This window comes from Dermacentor albipictus, chromosome 5, assembly GCF_038994185.2.
Source record: "Dermacentor albipictus isolate Rhodes 1998 colony chromosome 5, USDA_Dalb.pri_finalv2, whole genome shotgun sequence".
NCBI classification, from domain to species: Eukaryota; Metazoa; Arthropoda; class Arachnida; order Ixodida; family Ixodidae; genus Dermacentor; species Dermacentor albipictus.
In genome coordinates this window covers 159904789-159931579 of record NC_091825.1, presented here as the reverse complement: position 1 = coordinate 159931579, position 26791 = coordinate 159904789, and the positions used below count along the sequence as shown (strand labels likewise).

Below are 26791 nucleotides of genomic sequence, written 5' to 3'. Positions count from 1 at the left end.
CACTGTGTACACGTTGTCACCTCACAGTAAACGACAATTGTCTCTGGGGTGCGCGAATTAGTTTCTTACGTCGAAGTCAAAGACAGATATCTGGTAGACGTCACAGACAGGTACGTTGATGCCAGAGAAATTCAGGAATTGAATTGAATTCTGCTAAGCCACCACGGCGGGTGAGAAATCCAGGACATCTATAGTAAGTTGCTTTGATTTAAGAGATGGACTATATATTTGATCACACTAACTCAGTGTCTGTTGTCACAACTTGACTTATAGACCTCTTTCCATCCGCACATGAATAGTTGATTTCCAAAACGCATTATTTTTCAATTTCCCTGCAACAGAACTATGCTTTCTGATTTATTCAAATTATAGTCCAAAATTAACATCTCTGCACATCGTATGTGCGCATCAACTTTTGTTTTATTTTCTGATACAATTGATTTTCAAGAATTTCTTTCAATATTCCGCTTGCGCCTGGTGATATAGGTCTACAAGAATGACTGCATTGCACTCCCTCGTGAGCGAGCATTTGCGCATGCGACGTAACTGTTCCTGCTGTGCGCGCGTTCTCCCCGTTGCATCTGTCACACTGCGTCTGCTGCGAACGTAGTGTTAAAAAAATGGCTGTGGCTTAGGTAAGGTTAAGCCCAGGATGCGAAGCATACTAGCCTTTATTTTAGTTGTTGAACCACTGTTTAGCCTGGTGAACTGCTGTTGCTTGGCTATATTTGGTTCGGCTAGACGAAGAAACAACTCATGCGTTACTCTGCTTCGCCTTCAAGAGTGGAACGCGACAGCGTTCCCGTCGACCCGCCAAGGGGTGTAAGACAATGGGCTACAGGGCAGCGACTACGCGCCCCGCATTGGACGCCGTGAGCGTCGAGCAAAGCAGCGTTCGGCGCGGCAACGAAATGTGCGCCTGAGCAAGAGACGCACGCCTTAGAAACAGCTCGTATCTAAGGCAACACCGCATTCACTAGAGGCGCTTTTGTACCGCTTTGAAGCATCGTACTCGTGGCTCAGTGGTAGCGTCTCCGTCCCACACTCCGGAGACCCTGGTTCGATTCCCACCCAGCCCGTCTTGGAAGAGTTGAGCCAAAGCCACTTCTCCTCTGTCGTGACGTCATGGTGTCACGTGGTTTCAAGGCGACACCGCCGCGCCTGAGGAGCTGGGTTGAGCTCTCGTAATATGCTTCGCATAATATAGTAAACGCTGTGAAACATCTGATATGCCGGGCAGTCACGCATGTCCATGACATTCGCAGCACACCACCGATGCAACGTAATACCCCTGACACACGGGCACTCTAAAGTCCTTTAGGTAAGGGGACATCTACCGGAAAGGCGCTCAAATGCAGGAACACACGACAAAGGAGTATCTCCTTTACGGCAAAGTTCCTTTTCGGGAAAGGAGATCGCGCAATTACTTTTCGAGCGGAAAAGGAGTTACTCTCGCACACAACGTGCACAACTCGTCAATAGAAGGAAACCTGCCACACAACTACGGTGACCATAGGTATTTTTTTTACCTTGCGAAAATGTTTTAATTGTTAGCGGTAATACAATTTGTCGAATAGTGAAGATTTTCTCTAGCTATACTCTCAAACGCTCGCATAACGTGCTAGTGCCGCCATGTTGAATTCCGGCAGTGTCGTCGTCGTTTGCTGCGCGCATGTGGTGTGTTCACGTCGCGAGATGGAGACTGCACAATCAGCGCCCACAGGAAATACCCAGAAGAAACCACAGTTGTTGGAATAACATATTGAATAAAACGCGTTACGCCTGCGCGCACAAAGGAAGGGACGACAAAGACGTGAAAAAGGACGACAGAAACGTGGGAATCACCAGAATAAACAGCACGCACAGCAAAACACCGGCTGCACATAGTTGCTGGGCCAAGTTAAATTTAGTTAAAGTAAAACAACGCAAGAACGCGAATAAAATAAACGACTATAAGCATTATAAGCCATCAACAATGAAAAAAAATATATTTTTAGGTTCTACAGTAGCTAAGTGTAATTAAATACGCAGCTATTTAAGAATGTCTTCTCTCTTGTGGCTTTAACAGCCAGCGCTATTTTTCTTGCGGCGTTCATCTGAGGAACTACCTAAAGAAGTTCAGTGCGGTGCCGTGTGTCATCGGCGCAACTCCTTTCTGCAAAGGGTGCTTCAGAGTAGCCAAAGGGGTTTACTGGAAAGGACTTTAGTTTTGCCCGTGTGTGAGGGGTATAAGTCTGACATGTCCGCCTTATCAGCATATTGATAGTTCGTTTCAAATATACAGGTGTTACAAATACGCAAAATTTTGGCAACATGATTTGGGCGGCCGTTTATCGATTGTTGGAAGACTGATTTTTTTATAAAAATGGGTAAAAGGGGACGTCTCATGGATGAGTCTTATAGGTCTAACCAAGAACATCTCGTGGATGTTAATGGAACATTTGTGGTTTGCAGGTCCAGCGTCTGAACAAGTAGGATTCAAGGCCGTCAGCTGGGCTTTCATCTCAAACTTCTCATTAAAGCGAGGGTCTTTTTTTCGAAAACACGGACACCCATCACTTTAGGCCTTGAATTTCGCTCTTGTTCGAACAGCGCTGGCGAATTCGTGAGGCAGCAGCTCCAAAGAGCCGTGCAGCGAAGGACCGAGTCCTTCAAGCCCGTTTCCACTGCCGCTCCCCTGCTCGATTATTGTGCTACATGCGCACGCATCAAGGGGGATTAGGAGGTGGTTAGGACTGCGCCTGCTACTTTTTTTCTTTTCCCCAGCATACCGAACACCACGAAAAGAAAAATGCTACACCCAGTTTCAGTACAGAATAAATAACAGAGACAAAGGGATCTGGAAGCCGACAGCAGAAAAGACATAAGGGGCAGGTGCGAACAAAATTTGATGCACGCGAAAGAGGATTCACGTTTAAAGTATTCAGGGTTAAATGTTGCAGTAAAAGAAGTGCAGTAAATGAGATAACCGGAACAGGTGATGTATCATCGAAACATTTAAGCCAAATGCTTAAAAAAGGAGCCATAAAAAAGTGAGCGCATGGCGACGATAAAAACAACAAACTTCTCGCAATGGTATCTTTAAAATGAAAGAAAGCAAAAGGAAAAGAAATAACTGTTGCTAGGCGTTAATAAACTAGGCGCTTTAGAGGGTTTAACAACACTCAACAATGCTGAGCGAGTGTATCAAGTTTCTTTAGTGTTCTTTTGTCGCGCACCGTTGATTGCGATTTATTTATTTTTACATCTTTTAGAGTCAACATCAAAGTTCGAGTACTTGATGCTCATTCTTGACGGCTGCCCCAGCATTGACTAACGAGGATTAAATAAAGAATTTCTAGGGTCTAGACCAAGAGCTACACTCAACCGCTCCGAATCGACCATTCTCACTCTCAATATTTCTGGCCCTTTGACCATCGAAAACAACACAGCTTAAAGGCATTGAACGCACTCTAACATTGTTTTGCGGAGACACAGGCATCTTTCACGAGTACAATATGCGGCACCAAATACTAAGGAACTACAATAATACCAGAACTGACTTCCGTTATTTGTACTTATGTGCATTTGTATACCATGTGTGTCATACCCTATTTTTTTTTCTATGTATACTGTGATGAAGGTCGCTTTTGTCTGTCGTATCTCTGTACGTGCATTATTTCATCGATGCGCCTTCTCATATGTTCACCTATCCATCGCAGAGTGCATCGCAGCCTCGTGTACGTTTTTGTGACTCCGCATACGCGTACGCGTAGGAGCTTGGTGCGGTGCAACCTGTACTCGCCTTTTATCTCTGTATGTTTGTCTGTGTGTAAGACTGTATGCTGTAGATTTTCGACTCTAAGGTGTTGTTTCTTCTCACACTAGTTAAAAAATTATTATTATTGTTGTTACTACTAAGCGAAAAGCAGCAGCTGTCAATATTACAGGGTGACTGCACCTGTTCCTTTTCTATTCATTTCAATGATAAAAGAAAATGTGATTCACTGGCACGGAGTACTGCGCACGCGAGCCATCGTTCACATGAACAACACGGCTTGTGATCAAGGACCAGGCTTTATCGATTAACATCCACTTTGCGTGCTACCTTACGAGTCTGTTTCAGTGAGCTCGCGTTGAGTGCTTGGCTGCTGCTCGCCGTATTGGTTGCCAAGCACAAGGATACACGCGCTATAATTTTCTTTCTTTCGTGAATGAACTTCGAAACAGAATGACAATGAGTTTTGAGGCAATGCTAGTGGATGACGCCTTAATTTCTTTCGAACGTAGTCAGTTGGTGGTACGAAATGTTGTAGCCTCATGATAGATAGAGTCTGGCGGTCACCGACTGCGTTTCGTGAATGTTTCTGCACTTTGCGGGTCGGCACTACCCATTCTGTGAGGACATCACAATCTTACAGTATATTTCGCCCTTCCTGAATGTCGTTCACAGAAACATCGGCAAAGACAACAACCCCGTTTATTTTTCTTCAAAGTCGACTGAAACGCCGAAAAAGACTTACTTTTCCCCCTCGGACATACATCCTGATTCTGGCACAATCTCAAAGTTGTGTTTCAGGATAAACTTGTGGCCTGGTGAAATCTCAAACAACATTCACTATGACTGCATTCCAGTAGTTGTTCTGGTCACCTCGCCTTCCTCCAGCAAGGTCACAGGCGAAAATTGCTTCTGGACCACAAATGTTGCCGTCTTGGCCCAGAAGGCACCGAAAACAATCAATTTCATCCGAATTCTTCTCTAAATCATCTTGCAGACTTTAGTGGATCAGCGGGTAGCAGAGAAGCTGCACCGACAACATAAAGCGCACTGAAATAACATTGCAAGTAAAAAAAGCACTGCTAAGAGAGAGCAATCATGTGCAGCTTAATCCTCAGCCAGGATGTTAGGGATTTCGTCGAGGCGGCCTTTCATCAATAAAGGCTGAGGATGCGCCTCACGGTCTTTACTTTCGTAATTGGTATGCCTCTTGTTTTTTTTTTTTGCAGAACTCCGAAGGGTTCCAGACAGCAGCGCGAGATGACAGAGAGCAGCCTAGGAGCCCAGTGCGACAGGCACTTCACCGAGAGCCCTCCAATTCGATGACCATGGAGGCAAACCACACGACTTGCAACCCTGCAAAGTACAGGGTCAGCAGTATCGTCTGGGTGGCCGGCATCCAGTGCAGCCTCGCAGTGGTCGCTCTCCTGGGGAACCTTCTTGTCATCGTGTCCGTGTGCCGGTGCACCCGACTTCGCACGATCACCAACTACTTTGTGCTGAGTCTCGCCTGCGCGGACCTGCTGGTCGCACTCAACGTCCCTTTCTATGACGCTTTCTACTTTTTCGAGCATCTGTCGTGCCACCGAAGGCTTTGCATGTTCCGCTACTGGTTCGCTACGTACTCTACCGCCTGTTCCTCCTTCAGCCACCTGGGCGTCGCCGTTGACCGGTACGTGTCCGTGGTGCATGGCATATCGTACCACCGCCTCATGCGATACCGACTCGCCGCCGGCTACATTGTATGCGTGTGGATCTCATGCCTGCTGTACAGCCTCTTGCCTTACATGGGCATCGGCGACAACAAGGACTATCCGTTAGCCCTCGATGTCGTTCATGTTGTCTGCGATCTGACTTATGTGTACTCCCGCATCTACATCCTAGTGACCGTGGGCATCTCGACGGTTGGCACGACCCTGACTCTGGTCTTGTACTTCTTCGTGTTTCGCGCCTCGTGGAAACACTTGAAAGTGGTGGCGTCCACCAGCGACGTTCACCACCGAGTCAGGCAAGAGGCCCGCACCGCGTGCACCATGGCGCTGGTGTTGGCTGTGTGCATACTGGGTGTCCTTCCCTACTCCGTCATTGTACTCATTCCGTTCTTCGTCGACGTGAGCACGAGCCTGCAGGTTCACGTAAAGCCGTACGTGATCTGTCTGTTTTTCGGCAAATCATCTCTGAACCCCGTCATATACGGATGGAAGGCTAAGGATTTGAGAGCTGCCTTCCGCGACATTTTGTGCCCACGAAAATCGAACGGTGCGAGGCCAACGTGAGTGCAACATTACCGTGACGAGTTGTTGGTGTCATTTTTGCAAAGGAACGAGGGACCGTTACAAGAGAAGTGTTGCTTTTCAGCAGCCTGAAGCCCTTCACGTGGGTTCTTAGTATACCCTGTAAAAATACCTTCATGTGCAATAGGAAATAGAGCAGCAAGTTTGCATTCATTGATGAAAATAATCTCCCCAGCCGAAATTGATTATTGTCGAATGGCAGGCCAATAAAAGCTGGCTGGTGTTCCAGTATTAATGTTTTAACTGATTACAAATGACAATGGGGATGAAGCGATGATGCAATTAGATTCAAAAATTCTAGTTAAATGCATTTCGATTATACTCATCCGATAAAAGTTTGAATCTGACATGAAAAAAATTAGCGATAACATTTTCTCTATAATTTCGCGAACATCATGGAACACTTTTCTATTTGACGAAGATGTAAAGCCTGTTTCTTTTTCCAGATAGCGGGTGTAGCCCGTAATATTGCACGTCACCATACAGCAAAACACTAGTGACATTAAAACCTGCAATCGACGTCCGTAGTCACCCAAAGTGAAAAGTTGCATAACATCATCGTTGACATCCGAGTCACTTACGGCAGAGCGTCAGTTACGAAGAAACGAGATTAAAGGAACGATCTCACTTCATTAACATCTGCAGTGTTTCACTTGCAACCATGTCGTTTATCGAGTGTACCTTGGACCAAAATAAAGTATGTCTATTTATTTACTGCTCAAAAGAGATTCAATGTTTTTGTGAGTGATCAAGGGGGAAACATAACTCTGTTCGATTAGATAGTACTGTCATGCGTGGCTGCGGAACACCAGCGATCGCTCCAAACCAACGCTCCCGCGCGAACATAACTTGGCTGGAATGGAGAACTGGTGGTGGATGCCTGAGCAGGGACGAGGCCAAGAGCAAGAAGAAAAGTTTTAGTGCATGATATCAGTAGGTACACAATGCCTCACGACTTCAAGTGTACGACAGAGCTGGAAGAATGCCAACATTATACTAATACATAAGAAGGGAGACGTTAAAGAAATAATTCGTGGCCCATTAGCTTGCTTTCAGTATTGTATAAAATGTTCAGCAAGATAATTTCCAATAGAACCAGGGCAACACTTGACTTCAATCAACCAAGAGAACATTCTGGCTTCAAGAACGGATATTGGATCACATCCATGTCATCAATCAGGTAATTGACAAATCTGCGGAGTACAATCAAACTCTTTATGTGGCTTTCATAGATTATTAAAAGGCATTTTATTCGGTAGAGATACCAGTAGTCACGGAGGCATTGCGTGATCAAGGAGTACAGGAGGTGTACGTGAATATTATGGGAAATATGTACAAAAATTCCACAGATACCTTGGTTCTCCACAAAAGAAGTAGAGAGTTACCTATTAAGAAAGGGGTCAGGCCAGGAGACACTCTCTCAAATGCTATTCACTGGATGCTTAGAAGAATAATTCAAGCTATTAAACTGCGAAGGAAGGAAGGAAAAGTGGAGAAGAAAAGGCAGGGAGGTTAACCAGTTTAGCTTAACCGGTTTGCCACCCTACACATGGGAGAGGAATGGGGGAGATGAAAGATGGGGAAGGGGGAGAGGGAGAGAAAGCGAAGGTTTAAGAGTGAGGATCAACGGCGAATATTTCAGCAACTTTCGGTTTGCAGACGACATGGTACTGTTCAGCAACACTAGCGATGAATTGCAATAAATGATTGAGTACCTTAACCGAGAAAGTGGAAGAATAAGGTTGAAGATTAATATGCAGAAGAAAAAGGTAATGTTTAACAGCCTGGCAAGGAACAAGAATTCAGCCTCTAGAGTCTGTACGGAAGTACGTTTATCTATGTGAATTACCCACTGGCGACCCTGAGTATGATAAGGAAGTTTACAGAACAAAAATGTGTTGGACTACATACAGCAGGCATTACCAAATCCTGACTGGGAGCTTACCGCTGTCGTTCGAAAGAAAAGCGCTAAATAATTCTAGCGGTGCTAACATATGGGGCAGAAGCTTGGAGGTTAACAGAGAAGCTCGAGAATAAGTTAAGGACTACGCTAAGACCATGTAAAGCGTAGGGTAGATAACCGGTGGACCCTTAGAGTTACAGAATGGGTGCCTAGGGAAGGGAAGCGCCATCGAGGACGGCAGAAAATTAGGTGGAGTGATGAAATTAGGAAGTTTGCAGGCGTAAGTTCGAATAAGCTACTGCAAGACAGGAGTAATTGGAGGTCGCTGGGAGAGGCCTTGGTCCTGCAGTGGACATAAAAATTGGCTGATGATGATCAGTAGGCGAAAAAAAAACACTAGTTAAATAATGCACGGCTAGAGAAATAAACCCTTAGCTCCCTATGCGGGGGTGGATCTATGATCAGAACTACACGAGACGTTATACTAAAGTGTCGGAGTTTGACCGGCGCAGTCAACGAGTCAAATACCTGCGATTAACACGAGCCTCATGCCCAGAGCTGCGAACACTGCTACCATTTCCACAAATATACTGAAAACTTCCAACTGAATTCTGAAAATGCCAACAACACCAACATCAAGAGTAGATGCAAGTACGTCGTACGCAATCGATTGTCTTCCCGGTTTTGGGAACTCCACTCAGTTTTGGACGTTTCGTTCGAGAGGCGTTCACGTAGCCAGCCATGCCATGGGCGACACAAAGACATGCTGGCTCATTCCTAATTACGCGTCTCACCTCTTTTCGGGATTATTTGTTGTGTTTCCATGGTCGGTTCTAAAGCAAGACCCCAGTAGCTCTTGGCCAAAATGGCATGGTCTTATGTTGTAAATGGCCGAAGAGTTTGGGGCTTCATAGCATTCTGTGGCGCGCCATGCGTGATGCGACACACGGCTGTGTCCATGTGATGGTTTAAGCCAGTCGAAGCGAGGCCATAAACGAGCATATCTGAATTGACAGGCTGCACGACCGAAGAGCCCGTCTTCCAAGGGGTGTGCAAGCCGTGGGGAGTCACCTTGACAGAGCACTACAGCGCCTTTGTGTTTACCGGACAGTTCAAGTGCCGTGAGGAATGTAAAGGTAAGGGTGGTCAACGGGTAAACGAGACATGCTTGTTACGATACCAGGAAATATTTTTTCCTTGTCATACTTGAGTGATGTCTTTAGCATGGAGTAGCCCCAAGCGGTGACAATCTTGCTGTCATGGAAAACTGAGACCACTCCGTGGTCCCGAGGTGCTCGCAAAATCTGCTGAACCCGCTCGGATGAAGACGGATGCTTACTTCCAACACCTGCTCCCCCAGTTGCTGCGGGGGCGTCCGCTGACTCCTCCGAGGGCATTTGATCGTCGGCGTTTGCTCGTTTTGGTGCTGCAGGATTTGGGTCCCCGTTATTTGCACGCTTCCATCCGGTTGGCATTCCATAGAGACTGCGGCCTAGTACGTGCTCCTCGACCACGTTCTTCGCACCCAAGCCGGCTGCGCCCAAAGCAGAGTGCCAATTGCCTGTTGATATAAAGTCCTTGAAAAGCTCCTTCCTAGACGTCCGGTCGACGGCAAACACGTCTGTGTCGCTTTGCACTCTTTCGTACGCCTCGTCGTGCCGCTTGGCAATGCGGTCGTCCTCGTCCACGGGGGTCCTTCCTTTGTGGCTGCCGGGGCCCAAGTAGTGGGGCCCTGGAAACAGCATCACTGCGTAAAGTAACAACATACGGTAGCGGTAGCGACTACATCACGAGCATCATATTAGACGCATAACTTAAGACGCATCTATTTAACCTTACCTAACCTAACCTAAGCTAACCACAGTGACTTGGTAGCCACTGAAAAATTATTTCATGCCCTTTCTCAGACAGGTGGTGTATGGCCTTTGTGATTTCAAATATCAGCTGTTCATGCGGACCGCTCCCTAAGGCTGACAATAAACATTGTACTGCAGTCTTCGAGTAGCAGAAAATTGACCGTTTGTTTGTTGGTTCGTCATTAATAAACTGTAGTGTGACTCGAAGAGCTGCGAGTTCTGCTGCCGTCGACGTTGTCAAGTGACATGTTTTTAACTTGATAGTGGTGGCTTTTGCTGGAATGACGACAGGTGCGGTATAGCTCTTCGGCAGGACGGAGCCGTCGGTGCATTGTGGGTGTAAAACCAGTACTTCTCATTTAATAGGAGTAAAGTAAGCTGCTTAAGAGCCGACAATGACATATCTACTTTTTTTCCGGACGCCAGGCACTGTCAGGTTGATCTTTGGTCAAATGAGGCAGCAAGGAGGAGTCGAAGGTCTCGCGGCCGGTATGAAGCAAGATGGTATAACCTCACGATTTGCGGATACCGTTCGGCAGAATGAGGCACGTGATCTATCCGCAGGTAGAGAGGCTAGATGGTGGCAAGGAGTGCGGACAAGGTGCCTTACGTGCACTCATAGTGCCGCAACTGTGATGTGGGTCTTGATGAGGCGGTCTGGCGATTGCAGTAGTTGCTGCCGTTGACGCACTTAGAGGAAGACCTAGACAAATCCTGAGCGCCTCAGCCTGAGCGTTTTGAATAGTACGTAGGCTTGTTTTACTTGCGTTAGCAAATTCTGGCAAGCCGTACCGCAAAACGCCGAGAACAAGTACTCTATATAGTTGCAGCATAGCACTTGTGGACATTCCCCAGGTCTTTCCAGTGAAGAACTTGAGGTGGCAGATGTCTGTGAACCACTTCTTCATGTACAATAAATGGGGGCTCTATGAAATATACGTAAATAATGACACCTAAGAATTGCCTAAGAATTTGCAAGACTGTACAAATCGTATCACCTGCCCCTTGATTAATACACTGTAGTGCGTCATGAGCGTACGCGTAAATGGAACAAGTGCACATTTATCCGCTGAAATCTCCAGGCCTTGAATGCGGAGGTAGAGTGCAGTCTGAGTGGCAGCGTTCTGGAGCCTTGCGCGCAGCTGTAAGCGTGTCACTCCGGACGCCCAAACGCATATGTCGTCTGCGTACAATTGAACTATGTTTGGAAAGTGATCAAGGAGACCAATCAGCGTGAGGTTAAACAACGTAAGGCTCTTTACGCCATCCTGGGGAGGTGTAATGTATATAAGTGTTGTCGTTAACGGTGCCCACAAAGAAAGATCGTATAGGGAGATAGCTATGTATCCATCCAAACATCCGACCACCGAGGCCTACCTCTTAGAGAACGGCGAGGATGGCTTCGTGTGTAACGTTGCCTTACGTCCCTTTGACATCGAGGAAAAAAGAAGCGCAGAGACGTTTACATCCTTTTTGGCGCTGAATGCAGGTAACCAGGTCGACGACGTTATGATTCGATGAGTGGCCACGTCGTAAGTCTGTCATGGCATCTAGGCAGACGTTGTGGTATACCAAGTTCCACTCAAGGCGTCCCAGGATCATTGTCTCCATCCCTTTGCCCACAACGCTCGCCAATGCAATCTGGCGATACGATGAAAGCTCCAACGGAGACTTCTCAGGCTTCAGTAGCAGAATTACGCGACTAGTCTTCTAGCTTGTAGGAAGTGTGCCACTAAGCCAGGATTAATTATACATTTCGTGCAGAACACTCCTCGCTCGTTTACCCAGACGACACAGAGCTCTCTAAGAAATTCCGTCAGGTCCTGGTGAAGACGTATACGTCTGCACAAAGCTAGGGCCACCTTGATTTCAAGGATGAAAAATGGTAAGTCCATGCAGGGGTCACGTGGTCCCGTATTATTGGCAACGGCGTACATCGTCAATCAGGTTACGTGTTCTAATATTCTCGCTAATTAGTTAATTATACTAAATAATAAATTCAATTAGCACAGTTACGTGGCTACTGAGGATGTAAAGTTTGTAGCTACTGACCAGGTGATCTTAAATCAGTTTTCAAATCGCGCAAAAAGTTCTAGCCTCTGAAACACGAGAAAGTTTCTTACTTTTTTTGTTGGAAAACTGGTAGTGAGTACTTGAGGACAGCAGGAACTCGCGTGTACGAGAGACATCGATCAGCTCTTTACGTATTCTGACGCCTCCTGGTCTGCGCCACACAAATCGAACCATCGTCCTTATTTCGACGCTGTGATTACGCCTCTTGGTGTGAGCTTTCCCGATGCCTTCATGGATGCGCCAAAACGAAGCTTAGCACACTAGCTGTTTGGTCACGCTTGTCCAGAGCTTTGTTTGGCGGCGCATGGTATCGGGGCGATCTTTTTTTAAAGGCGATGCTTTATTTTCGAACCCTCTCGGATTTCCGTGACCGTGGCTGCTGGATGCTGCTGTTGCATTGTCAAGAAGCTAAAAAAAAAAGATAATTACGTGTCCGATGGTGAGATCGAACTCACCGACACAGCAGCCCGACGCTCTAACCCTCATGTCACAATCGCTTTTTTTTTCTTTCACGGTATTTATTACAGTAGCATTCAACCCGACATTCAGCAGTTCTGCATAGTTAGAGAGTGGAGGCCACAATAAATGTTCCACACAGAAAATGCAGCGTTCACACTGTGAGTAGAAACGTTGGTTTCACTTTAGAAGGGTGGTAAAGATAACCACCTCACCAATATAGGGTACCAGCCCAGTTGTACATCGAATCTATCATAAACTTGTTTTAGGCGTAGTATCATTTGGATAAAATGTACCCTTGTAGGCAGCACCGTTTTGGCGTTTCGGTTCATCATTAGCGTTTTCCACAAACTGTGCATTCCCATGAGAAAAAGAACATGTCACAATCGCTTTGTTTTTCTTGAATGGTATTTATTATAATGAATGGAATATTGAATGTACAGGAACCATCTACAAAATTATGAACTCCAGATGGTCATAACCAGTAGTACACCGAGTAGTAGATACAAAGAAAACGTGATACAATGCAGCCCCTTTCATCACAACAAAAACTTGAAAGAAATTAAGCACCCAATCAAACTTGTGTCCTAATACAGCTGACATTCATTTTCATCGTAAACGTCCTTAAAGTGCTTAATGCTCCCAGAGAAATGTTTTCTTCAGGCAACTGTTTCTGCACTGCAGTCTTGCATACGATTCAGAAAAACTTCACTTTGGCCTAGTTTCTGTTTATTGCACATCACACTGACCGCCTGTGTCGTTATTGTGCTCTCTTCCGCTGTCACCGTCTTTATTTGCGGTCTATAGGATATGCAATCTTGCATACAGGTTTTCCACAGGATATGCAGATCTATCAGGAAAACTTATCGAATGGTACGTCATCACACGGTGCAACAAGATATAGGATATTGAGAGAATTTAGGCCAAAGTCGTCCTGCAACTTTCTATGGAGAACACCCCAGAATATAATGGCTTCTTTACAGTCACAAAAGTGATGTCTAATAGTTTCAGGCACGTTATAAAGGTGACAGTTAATTGACGAAACGAAAACATTCTCTTTCCGAAGCCACGTTCTAAATGGCAAGGTTTCAGCATGTAATCTGTAAAAAAAAAAAGTTTTTGTGGAAGGGTGAACCGGGATTTTGCGCACTCTTGCAAGCACATCATGCCTTGGTAATAGGATGTACACCCGTGAGCAAAAGTATAGGGACCAGTGGTTGCACGATAAAACTGATTTTCTTCTCTGCCTGTGAGCGTAGCTTGAAATTAAAGACTGCAGTCCAAACTTGACGTTGCGGATTTTCTATTGCACTCGTCAGTTTCCGTTTATGCCTGTTAATTACGAAGAAATTATGTTTTTACTTTTGCTCACGGGTGTATAGCGAGCTGTAAAACGGCGCCGGGAGCAACAGTGATAATACATGTCTGCAAATTTTTTTTCGAGACACAGTGATCAAGTAATCTTTAAAAACAGAATGGACAGAAAAGCACTAGAAAAATAAACATGCATGGACCTCCATAAACAAGGTATAACAAGAGAATTCGAAGGCACCTCCAATTCTGACAGGACATGAACCAGGTTAAGAGGGCTCGCATTATCTGATGAGAGTTATACTGAAAAAAAAAACATAAGAGTAACTGTCGCACTTACAAAGGTACAAAACCTAGCCCTCCAAAATTCACTGGTTGAAAAATGGCGTTGGTAACCAGCACGAGTGACATTGCGCCTCAGTCATGAAGAGGCTGTTCGGTGTTCTGTCGGTGACATTTCTGGGGCCCAGGATACCAAACTTCTACGGTACTTTGTGCCTATCATAACTCCTCTATCTGACGAACATTGTTCAATCTTAAGTGGTTAGTTTGCTGAACAGGGGGTAGAGGTCGCGATTAATCAGTTTCCAATCTCAGAAACTCCCGGTCCTCATGGCACTTGAGGCGAATTTTACAAAACCTTTAGGTTCTTTCTTACGCCTGCTCTACTGATGATAGTTGCAAATACATAATAAACTGGAGGCTTCACCAGAGCCTTTCGAAAAAATCGGGCCACAATCGGCCGCATACTTCGACCGTGCCAACGCCAGCTTGCGCCTTCGGATGACCGGGTGCGCGAAAGCGCATGCGCGCGCGCTCTGCTTTCCTTCACGCCAGACGCGCAGGAACAAAATTGGCAAATGCACAGCATTCGACTATATTCATATCATTGCACATCATTTGTCCATCATGTCCACATCATTCGGCTATATTTCCCACATAACAACCGCCACTGTGCGTTCGTTTCAGCATGCGGCTCAGAATAAGATTCTTGAAGCTAAAAGTAAATCATACACGAGATCGTCTACCAATTTGTGTTAAAGGTAACGCCGTAAAATCAGGAATCTTGTAATAAATAAATTCCTGGCATGACCGTCCACGCACGCAGCCCCGCACTTATGAAGGCATTTTACTGCTGCAAACGAGAGAATGGAGTGTCGAGGTGCTTGACCGTGCGCCGAGTTGACTATCTCGGAAGCCGTCTTGCCTAGAACGGCGTTTACCCTCTGCACCGAGAAGTGGCGCTAGCTGCTCGCCAACGTTTCCAACTGCACGATCAAGCCATCTCCGGCGGCAAAATACGGTGACTCAAAGAGAAAACGTGCTATGAACCATTTTAGGGCGTTCAGTATATCTCGCTGGAACACAGACACACGCACGCACGAACATACATATCCTTTCTAAAGACAAAGTAACAAAATGTAAGGGTAGGAGCCCAAGACAACTGCAGCAGCAGCAATGAAAAAAAAACACGAGATAAAAACAAGCATTTATGACAACCCCCATTGAAGAGTATACGAAGGCAGGGCATAATAATAAAAAAAAAGTTATGCCGCCGACGTACTTCGTGCAAAGGGCGGAATGCTCATGAGTAGAGTTACTGAAGCCTATTCAGTAACTTTACTCAAGGGTATGCGCCCCTGCAACCGACCGTCCAACGTAGTGTAGTGCCAAGGACCGCATGACGACGTTCAACGAGCTTGCACAGTTCCACCGCCTGGCTCGAAGGACTTTCCCACCCCCGCATCCGGGAATGAGCCGAGCGGAGGCGGCACTGTTCAGACAATTGCAAACTGGCTCCTTACCCACCCCAGTGTTAATGACTCATCGATACCCGAAATTATATGTGAGTGATGTGTGCCGCGTGTGCCAGCGTGAGAGGGCCATCCTGACGCACATCCTAGGAATTGCACCAAGTTCCCCGATGAAGCTTCGACAAGTATGATTCCGCCGCGACTCGTGGCTGTGGCGGAATGCTACGACCACGAAAGCCAAACCTGGGCCGTCCAGCAGGTCTCGGCGCCTCTTGAAAGACAAAGGCCGAGCGAAACCGACGGAACGTTGCCCCTCAGGGCGACCGACCGCGGGAGTAACACGCGCTGGAGTTGAGTAGAGACCACCCGCTGAGAAGACGTCAGGGCCCGCGTCACGGCACCATTTAGTCGTGATGTCGTTCTGCAGGCGACTACATGAAGTTGTTTCTCTCTCTCTATCTCTCAAGGGTATGTGCAGCTGATAAGTTAGCTCCGACTGCGCGCGGTGGTTGACAGCGGTAAGAAGCCGTTCGCGTCGTTGCATACAAACGCAGGGCTGTATTTAGTTTATCGAGCGCGCGATTTTAGGTTACGATGGTCACGTGCTATAAAGCAGGCGCGCACAGAACGTCATTGTCGTTGTACAAGGAGTGGCTTCAGGTGAAAACGTGCAAAAGCGCATAGTAAGGCGGTGCCGTTTGCTGTCTGCTCTCCTGAATGGGCGCCGTTTTTCGTAGCTGAGGGTATAAAAAAAGGGGGGGGGGGGGAGGTTAGGTCTCGCTGCGACGCCACGAAGTCGTCCACCGGTGTCGCGTAGACGGCGCCTTGCGGCACCGCAAACAGCTGCCCGACGAAATAGCAGTCAACCACAACCGCCAGCGAGGCCTCACCGATTCTTAGCAGACCACAGCATCGGACGACAGTCGTCAAGATTGCGCTACTTCTGTAACCAGGTATCATCTCCGGAAACGTTGTGGCTCGATGACATGCTGGCTACACGAACGTACCGAAATCCTCCCGGTCAAGCGGCACAATTCAGGATATAGGATGAAAATTTCTTAAAACTCGGGAACCTCTCGCACAAGGAAATACACCACAAAATTAATATACGGAGGCTCAAAGCACATCTCCAGGCAGGCACCTCACTGAGGGGACTGCGTTTACTTGTAAAACCATCGATGCGCAATTTTTCTAAAACAGAAGACGGAAAGCGGACAGAAATACTAAATCATGCCTCCCTTGAGCTAAGTTCAGAATTCAAGATTGTGAAAATATTTTACGTCACTGACGGAAGAGGAGCAGAACACTAGTAATAGCATTAACCTTTCTGCCTTAGAGGCCAAAGAACTTCAAGAATTCGAATCATAGGGAAGGGAAGAAATAAAAAGAAAGCAAAAACAAAAAAAGAAAAACTTACTAAGGGGAAAAATAATTCATAGTCATTTTATCTGTGAAGGTGGATGACCAGCGGAGCTTTATATAGGGTGATAAATATGTTGATTGAAAATAAAATACGCATACCACAATGAATTTCGTTTCTTCAGGACTTTTTTGTTGTTTTATTAAATTGCATAGTCAATGCTTCTTTTATTTTTAACGTTCTTCTGTTTCCTTTTTTTGGATTTATTATTTGGTCACCAAGGTGGCTATCGCTTTACGAACGCTTGATATACGGCCAGTGCCTCAGTGACGACGCTGGAAAGGTTCTTGGCCAATGTGAGGTGTATACACGACCGATGACGCGTCGTGGGCACACTGATGTTTGTGCAGTGGCGTAGCTAGGTCGTCTGGCACCCGGGGCCCATAGGTCTTCTGTCCCCCCCCCCTACCCCCCCCCCTCTCTGGTGTAGTCGAGGAAGGCGAGGATATCGACAATTTCCGGTTTTCAGCACCAGTACAGCCGCCTTGGATACCGCGCACGTTCCCCGGGTCCCCCTCTCCTTCGCTTTCTTTCCCAGAGATCGCGAATTAAGCAGATATACACGCTATTTTTCCTGCGCCAAATAACACAGGGTGCTGCACTGATAACGTGTGATAAGCCCATGTGCACATCTTCTGTCAAACTGTAAGGCTTGGCAGCCAATACAAATGCGGCATCGTGGAAAACATGACTCACATCACACGTAACAAAAATATTTTTATAATAAAGTTTTAATTACCAATTTCAGCGGCAATATTGCATTTGCAAATTGAAGCGGTGGTGGGAAATTGAAGAAATATTTCTTGCGCTGCTGCCATATACTGGGCGCCGCCCGCAGTGCCAAAGTACTGTATACGTTGTAGTACCCAAAACGATTTTGTTTAAGAAGTTTTTTGTTGAGTTAATAATATGACTTTGAGTCCTCTATTCTCCAATTGAAGTGCTTCCTCTATAAGTACTAATTACGGGATTATTTTGTTAAGACGACGGTAACCGACACAGAATCAAATCGATCCATCTTTCTTCTTCACAAGAACAATTGGAGATGCTCAGGGTCTTATTCGAAGAGTAAATGACGCCGCGCTTCAGCATGTCAGCGACTTGATCGTCGATACCATGACGCTCTGTCGCGGATACATGGTATGGTCTTGGCCACAGTGGCGCACTGGTACCCGTGTCGAAGCGATGATAAACAGTTGACGTGCGGCCCAAGGGAGCATGCTGGCAGTCCAAAGAAGAACGGAACTTGTCGAGAAGGCGTAGAAACTGGGCGCGTTGGGAAAGAGTCAAAGTGTCGGCGATGGAGCTATTTAGAACATCGGTGGAAGCCGACCCTTGCGCGGGCTTACAGGCCAATCCGGTGACTTCATGAGAGGTGATGGAACCAGTTGGCATGTCAATGACGGCAGCAGGGTCGACACACTCTACGCAGCCAACGTACTTCCCATGAAACAAAGTTAGGGGACATGAGAATTGGTTGGAAACGAGCAGTATGGTGACGCCGGCATGAACTTCTAAAGAAGCGAAAGGCAGCGGGGAACATTTGAGACAAACGAGAATGGCAGATGAATGGCGCTTATATCAGCAACAGTGTTGCATGACACCGCGGAAAGGGCAGATGAGTGCGGTGGAATTGCAACGTCTTCGGCAACAAATACTTTATCTTCAGCTTCACGACCGTCGAGAAGCGGGGCGTCGCAAAGCGCTTGAAATTCCACTTAGCACGAGAACAGCCCATGGCGGTCTTATTAGCGAAAAGAAAGTCCCAGCCCAAAATAAGATCGTGGGAACAAAAATACAGCACCACCGAAAAATCGACGATGTAGTGGAGGCCGTTAATCAGTTCGAGCACTACACGTAGCCGCAGGTGTGATGCGGTCTGCGCTGGCAGTACGAAGTGATACGTTTGACAGTGGCATCATAACGTTTTTCAGCAAACGGCAAAGTTTGCCACAAATAATTGAAACTGCGGCACCAGTGTCGACGAGGGCGAGTGCAGTGACGCCGTCCACGTCAATAACATTATAGTCGGAGAAAGCCTCGGTCTTTTCGTGGATGTGACGCAGTTCCTGCCTCTGAAACTGCGGTGATTAGTTCCCCTGTTTCGGCGTAGACGAACGACGACGCATCAGTGAAAGCCAGCGGCGTCTAGGCGATGGCGAATGGTGGTAAACAAGAGGGCGGTAGTCGGAGTATGAAGCCACCTGGCTGGGATTCCGGTATGCAGAGAATGATGGGCATGACGAAACATATGGAGCAGGGTGGAAGCTAAGGCGGTAAGATGGTGCGCAGCACGGGCAAAATTGTGTGATGTGGCCTGGTAGAACATACGCAAAATAAATTGGCCGGTTGTCGGGAGTGCGCCATTGTCCACTGCTGTGTGGGTATCTCGGCTGAACGAAGCGACAAGATGGATACAGCGGCATCGCTGATGCCAATGGCGAAAATGTCTGAGGTGGTGGCCGTGCGATAGCCTCGGCATAGCTGAGAGGTGCATTCACCTCGGTATACGCAACGGGAGTCGGCATCGGTGGAGTCTAGCGGGCAGAAGGCAGAGCCGCGTATACTGGCTTCTGTATGACCTCACGAAGGTTGGCAGGCAAAGGACAGGGTGGTTGCGCGGCTGAGGACCGCCGCGAAAGCTGACAAGCGACCTCAGTATGGACATACTCCTTTAGCTGCCAAAGCAAGGAGTCCATGTTAGGAGTGGTGACCATGATCGAGAGATTTTTATCGAACACACGCGGGCGCCGCGTGAGAAGACGCTGTCGGCAGAGCTCGCTGAAACTCTGGCAAAGCTCAATGACCTGAGAAACAGTGTCAGGGGTTTTTGACATCAGCATATGAAAGGCATCGTCGGAAATGCCCTTCATGATGTCACGAACCTTGTCCGGCTCCCCCATCGTTGGCTTGACACGCCGGAAGAGATCGACGATGTCCGCTATGTAGCTGATGAACGTTTCACCAATTTGCTGGGATCGGCTTCGTAGGCGTTGTTCAGCGCGAAGCTTGCGCACGCCAGGCCGACCGAAAGCTTCTGTGATGCTGGTTTTGAAGCTTGTCGACGTAAGGAGATCGGCTTCGTGGTTTTTAAACACGGCTTGGTGACAGCCGTTCAATAAAGGCCGCATTGTTGAGCTTGAGGGTATAGTGCTTTTTGTGGGAGGTGCTCGCACGTTCATGCGACTCGAGCCAACCTTCGACGTCTGTCACATCGGTGCCTCTGAAGATGTCAGGTTCGCACTGATGCTGGGCACCAGCACATGTGATCGTTGGCGAAACCGTCGAGGATGTCTGACGGGCATTGTCAGGCATAGCGGTTGCAGGCACGTACCCAAGGGGGGGCCCGGGGGGCCCGGCCCCCCCCTCCCCCTCCCGAACTTCAGACGCATAACCCCCACTCCCTGCCCAGGCCACCATTTCTCAAACACATTCCTAAGGCGCCGCCAAATCAATGTTGAGACTTGACAGTTATTCAGCGGTCAACGTTTTGCTGCCTTTTTCACTCCTTTTGGATGGCGGTAGTTATCGGCGTTTCCTGGGATGCGATGGCCAGTTCCCTCATCAATTCGGTGCCCACGCGATTAACGCCAGATGCATTCAATTGTCGCCGTCTACTCAACGGTCATGCGCATCGTTGTTGCTTCGTTAGTTCAACCTTCTTCGTGTAGACTGATTCAGGGACCAGGAAAGGGATTCAGTTCGTGGTCAGCTGTTCCGTATGCACATGGAACGAGTGCCGGCAAGAGAAAACGCCAATTGCGTTGAACTTTTCTTTTTGTTTCAATATTTCCTCGAGCGACGGCTCGCCGTGACGCTGACAGATTCTCGGTACCATATACCCGTCATATGGGTTAGCTAAGGTGGAAAATAAAATAATGCGAGATAGCGTCCATTATCACTTCCTGTAATAATCTTGAAACTTATAGGCAAATTAATATGACGGTCACCTGTTAACTCGTCTGGTTTTTCCCTAATGGAAAGACCAGACGAGACAATTTTGCTCTTTTCGTGCAAAATTGCCAACTGGAAACAAGAGTCGCAAGGACTTGAGAAGGAACAGGAAGGGAAACAGGAAGGAAAAGCGAAAATTAACAAATGCAACCATTGTTTATGGATCAACATCCTTTTATTTAACGAGGGAGTAAAGAAAACGCCGCCGGAAGTGGAGGACGATTCCGCGTGTTCTGAATGACGCTTCTACAGTTATCATTCGAGCCGCTTAACGTTGCCACTTCCACTTCTCCGCTGTGCTTGTGCAGGTGTTTTTCTAACCTTCCGCGGTGGGCGCAATACGTGCAGAGCCGCAGCTTCCTGTGCCATACGCGGTTGTACGCGACTGGCGGCCACGCATCGTTACGTAACTTCCCAAATAACAATACGAGTCGGTTGTGGCTCTTAACTTATCAGAGCAGTAAACGAGGGATCCAAAAAAACTGTGATTGTTCTGCAAATATAAATTACTGTATATTTCTTCCAGAAATAATTCGAAAAACGCTACTATGGTGGGGTACAATTTAAGAGGAAGCTTTAGCTCGGGCCCAACTCTAAGGCGGCCTATTCAAATACACGTAAAACGCAAAAACGTTTTTCTGAGATAACCCCTGGACCGATTTTAATGAAATTTCTTGCATTTGAGAGAGACAGTTAAATTCTAGTGAATGCTTGGAGTGGAATTTCTAATTAGTGCCTGAATTTTGTTAAAAATATTTTCATATATTCGACAGTTTGAAATATATAGAAGCACGAAGTTTACAGATCCATAGCTCTGCATCACGAACAGATGTCGCGGTCCTGTAAACGGCATAGATTAGACCAGTAAAAGCGGACAAATTCGATTTATCGGTTTACATCTTTTGTGAATTCGTTACGTTGTTTACAAGGGTTCTGCAAAAGGTGTATTTCCATATTGCTAATTTTTTTAGATTCATATGTAACATATCACTTTTGTCCGCTTTAAATGTACTACTAGATGCAATTCACAGAATTGCGATATCATTTTTCGTTGCCGAAAGACAGAGTTGTACACTTGATAGTCTCGTTTTATAAAAATTTTTGATTTTGATAATTTTTAGTAAATATTGACAACAAAGTAAAAATTCGAAACCAACAGTCACTAGAGTTTAAGTTTTTCTTTTAAATGCAACAAACCTCATCAAATTTGGTGCAGTTGTTGCTGAGAAAAAACGAATTCTCCTTTTACATCTATTTGGATAGGAGCACCCGAGCTAAAGCATCCTCTTAAGTCTGCAATGAAGCCTTGCCCGCGCCCTCATAACCGCCAGCCACTGTTCCTCCGCGGGAGGCTGCAAATAATTCGTGCTTCAAACCTCTTCTGTTACCGAAATAAGGTGGTAACTACAACAATAAAATTATTAGCGCGTAATTTTATACCTTCCTCCTCGCCTATTATAGTGGAATGGCGAACGCCTAATTCATTATTGAACTGAAATAACATGCTTGCTTCGCTACAACTATTTGTTGTGAAGTTTCACTTCAGTTGGCAGTGAAGTTTCATGAGTAAAACGGGTTCAGCAGTGAAATGAACTGCACAGTAGAGTTTTGAAGAGTGAAATGCTCAGAATCGATACGTTTTGCCCATGTCTGTCACACACCTCATGGTTTCCACCGATGAAAAGACTTTTGAAGAACAGCAGACGCTCCGGAGGTATCAAGTACGACGTCATGTTGAAAGGCCGCATGACGACGAATTTTTTTTTGCTTCTGTCACTGGCTGGCGGAGTAACACAACTTCGCGCGGTCCGTGTGCCTTTGTTTCCAACTACTGCTTTTTTAGATCTATTCTACTAAAGTAATCTTTATTTTCCAGTTTCTCGTCTTTACTTGTTCTTGGCAGTGTTGTTCCTGCGCTTCTTTCTTGCGCAAGTCCATTTGGCGTGGTTCTTTGTTTGCCAAGTAAAGGAGAGGCGTATCGCACAGGCGCACCTGCAAAGTACACTTTATTTCATTTCTTCTTTGTGGGTTTACGCGTTTTTATGGCGAATGGTGGGCGTTATTCACATTTGTACTAGTAAAGGTACCCTCCCTCATTTGCATAGAAAAGTTACCTTGGGTTGCCCCCCCCCCCCCCTAGAAAAAATATCCTGGGTACGTGAGTGAGTGAGTGAAGTAACTTTATTTTGGTGCAGACAAAACGCAGGGGAGACCCCGCGCCACCCGGCTAGTCCCACGTAGGGATCGACCGCCAAGCCGAGCTTGACGGCCCGGTCGCGGGCACTCTGGACGGCCAGGGTTTGGTCGCTGAGTTCGGGGCTGCCCAAGAGCGCAGCCCACCTATCCTCGCTGAAGGAGGAGCCGATGGCTTCACACCCCCACAACACATGGTCCAATGTTGCCCTTAGTCCACAGGCAGGGCAGTCCGCACTGGGGTATCTTTCGGGGTATATGGCATGAAAAACCGCGAGGTTAGGGTACGCACGGGCTTGTAAAAGTCGAAGGGTAACCGCCCGCGCCCTACATAAGGCGGGGTGCGGGAGGGGGAAGACCCGTCTTGACAGATTGTGTCTTGGTGATCTCGTTAAACGTAAGCAAGGGTTCGCCGCGGGGCTGAGGGACTGCTGAGGCGGCGCGGTCAGTGAGTCCTCGCGCGGCCTCGTGTGCGCCCTCGTTAGGGTTAGAGGGAGAACCCTCAATCAACCCCAAGTGAGCGGGAAACCAAAATAGAGAATGCGGAGAGATACTTTTGGCGTTTTGGAGAATGCGGAGGGCCTGGGGGGAGACCATACCGGTTTGGTAGGCCTTAATGGCTGCCTTGGAATCACTATATACTGCCTCTCTGCGACCATCGAGGTACGTGCCTGAGCGGATGGCAGAGTCCGGCTGCGTAATTCCAGGATGGTCGAAAACCGCAGGAACATCCGCCAAAATCTAAAGCGAGTGAAGGACACGACACAAGAGCAGCAGGAAGCGTTGACAGTGTGTTTTAACCAGAGCAGCCCAGGGAATCTCGAGCTCGCGCCTCTTTCCCGCCTATCCCAAAGCATGGTGATAACAGTTGTGCGGTTAAAGAACGTATCACCAACTGGTATAGGAGACGTGTGGCAGATAAGGAAGCAGATGAAGACTCATTAGACCATTAAAAAAATTATGGAGTTTTACGTGCCAAAACCACTTTCTGATTATGAGACACGCCGTGGTGGAGGACTCCGGAAATTTCGACCACCGGGGTTCTTTAACGTGCGCCTAAATCTAAGCCCACGGGTGTTTTCGTATTTCACCCCCATCGAAATGCGGCCGCCGTGGCCGGGATTCAATCGAGCGTGTGTATGAAGACAGCTGCCAGACGGCGGCCATAATGTGACCATGACGGCATGGTGGAGACGCCGGTGGTATGACGACGGTTTTTAATGCGAAGCGTCAAAGCAAAGTACCGCGTTGCAGCCTTTGCCGCCGCTATAGACACGAAGAAAACCAGTACGTGAAAACGTACGCCAGTGCGGCTGGGCCTGTAAAGGGTAACGACATGTCGGAAAATCTCATGGATGAAGCAGACGCCGAAGAAACAGCAGGGGCGGAGGGTATCGGCATAAAAGCAGCGGGGACGTCCAACGCGCCTCCATTTCCTCATACTACAGCTGACGGTCAAGCGAAACTAGTACATGCACCACAGCCTGAAAAGTGTGGAGCTGTTTCAACGCTGGAGACAAGTCGCGCAGCAACTTCATGGCAGCTTCACGCCCGCTGAGGATGACGACAGCGAAAGCTCCATGGATGAGTGTGAGAGCCTTCTCAACATTCCACGATTGCAAGCATACTCTTGTCATGCCAAAGCCGACTAGCTTTTTCGAACATTAACCGCCTGCGTCACGTGCCAGTTTATCGTGTTCTTTCCTCGTGACAGCTGCCGCTTTACAAATTCATTATACAAATTCAATCCCCATCAACATCGCTTTAAGATATCTCTCGGCAACGAGTTGCTTATTAGCTTTGACTGACCTTTACTTCCTCCAATGTACCACTCTATTCTAGTCTTCAAATCACATCTTCTTTTTATACTGTTAAACTATGTCACGCTTCTTTGTTAAACCTTGGCTGAAATATACACAAAAGCGACTGAATTTCTGATATGGCTGTCTTGAAATGATGCTTAATGACTACGCACGCGTAAAGTCGTGAGGAGGAGGAGGAGGAAAAACTTTATTCTGGTCCTGTACAAGGTGTTGCCACCTGCCTGGCTAGTTCCATGTTGGGACCGGGAGGTCAAGCCTCCTAGCCCTATCACGGGCGTAGCGTAAAGTCGTAATTTCGGTTCAAAACATATGAACTGGTCGGAACACAATCTGTACTAAAAATGTGCAAATGGGGTTAAGTTCGAGTGACTACATATTACAAAAGAGCACAAATAAACAAATCACGTAACAAGGGAAATCCCATGGCAGTAGTTTTTATTGTTGGCGTTTGGCTGAGCTCCCTTAAACAAGCAGCACACCTGAAATACCCATGCGGCCACTTCTTATTTAGAGCATTGCGCATTTTCCAGGTCTCCTTCATAATCTACCGACGACCAGAGGAAGCTTGAGACACTTTCCCTAATATTTTTGAAAGAAGGAAGAGAGAATGGAATTTTGCCTCTTTCGTCTGTCATTACTTGTGTGCCTGAGACATTTCAAGGAGCCTACCATGATGATGAAGTATGCAGAATGATTTCCTCTGATCATGATGACGACCAGAAAATATTGTAAATTACGAACATTGATCATCAATTTAGGAGATTATTCATCAGTTTGGTGTTCCCTGCTTCCACCAACCGAGAGCCTCGCTTTACAAGAGCTTCCTTTTTTTTTTTACGTGGCACGCCGCCAAGAGACACGGCCATGCTGCGTGACTCCATTCTTCACAAAGGTCTGACCAGCGCTCACCGCTCTCGTTGCTGAAATATGATGGCTGTATCTGCCACGAAGAACGTTCACCCTCCAGTCATCTCCATCCCGAAGGCTCACCCTGCCACTTAGACGTCCTGACCCTGCTGAGTGTTCGGGACACACCGCCCGTTCAGGAACGCAGCAAGCCACGGAGTGGAAGCGTGATTTACTCAACCTCGGCCGCCTTGGCCGCTTTTCTGCGCACGTTGCTCCTTGGCATTTATCTTTATCTACAGCGTAATGATCGAGTTATGACAGGCGTTCCCTTTCGACCCTTGCTTCTCGCAATACAAATGCGGAAAGGTCCTGTAAATAACTGGACACTCCTAGGGGGAAGAAAGGAAAACAAAACAGAACAGTAAACTAAGAACAGGATCTCGACAAGGAAAAATGGGTCCCTTCGCAAGAACTGCACACGCATTTTGCACCGATGCAGTTTTTGTGCACATCTTGTGCTTCATTTGAACCTGCTGGTTTTGCTCGGTTCGTCCCAGATATGATTGCGGTTGGACCGTATCGAAGAAACGTGGCACTTAATTCTCGTTATGTGGTGGCACTCTCCAGGCACTGCTTTGTCGAATTTTGTTGTGGACGCTCTTGCATATGGTGTACACGTGCGTTCACGTGGCCGGCGCAGATGGAAACGGAAATGACGCTGTTGGCGTCAGAAGTAGCGCTGCTTATCCAGTCTGTCTGCAAACTGGGATGGTAGTGCTCTTACGTACGTTTACTATGCATTTGCTGATCTATGTGCTGCGCATTCGTGTTTCGCCCTCAGCACAATGTGGCTATCTAGACTGACAGCGGTAGGGAGTACCAATACATGAAGCTCAAAATCACTGTTTGTAAGAACGATGACCGGACAGTTGTTAGAGGGAACGTAATCTTAAGGACGACGCCGACGAACGGCACGTGAGCCACGTGAACAGTTATACATATCTACCGTGAATTTGTACGCTGACAGGGCAGCTTCGCGAACATACTATGAAAAAGAAAGTGTTGCCGACGGTGTTAAGAATGTGCACAGTGGCGTAGCTAGGTCATCTTGCACCCGGGGCCCATAGGTCTTTTGTCGCCCCCCCCCC

The 26791-nt window shown here is 47.2% G+C and overlaps 2 protein-coding genes and 1 pseudogene across 4 annotated transcripts in view; 1 reads left to right on the top strand and 2 right to left on the bottom strand.

Moving 5' to 3' along the window:
* Positions 1-6769, top strand: part of LOC135916333 (adenosine receptor A2a-like) — a 32789-nt gene extending 26020 nt beyond the window's left edge. For both annotated transcript variants that reach the window (XM_065449667.2, XM_065449666.2), the window contains one exon: positions 4987-6769. In XM_065449667.2, the coding sequence (XP_065305739.1) occupies positions 5080-6033 (954 nt within the window). In that variant the 5' untranslated portion in view covers positions 4987-5079 and the 3' untranslated portion in view covers positions 6034-6769. The remainder of the gene's footprint in view (positions 1-4986) is intronic.
* Positions 1-26791, bottom strand: part of LOC135916337 (uncharacterized) — a 415240-nt gene that overhangs the window by 92317 nt on the left and 296132 nt on the right. The window lies entirely within an intron of this gene.
* On the bottom strand, positions 8831-9699 carry LOC135916329 (uncharacterized; annotated as a pseudogene).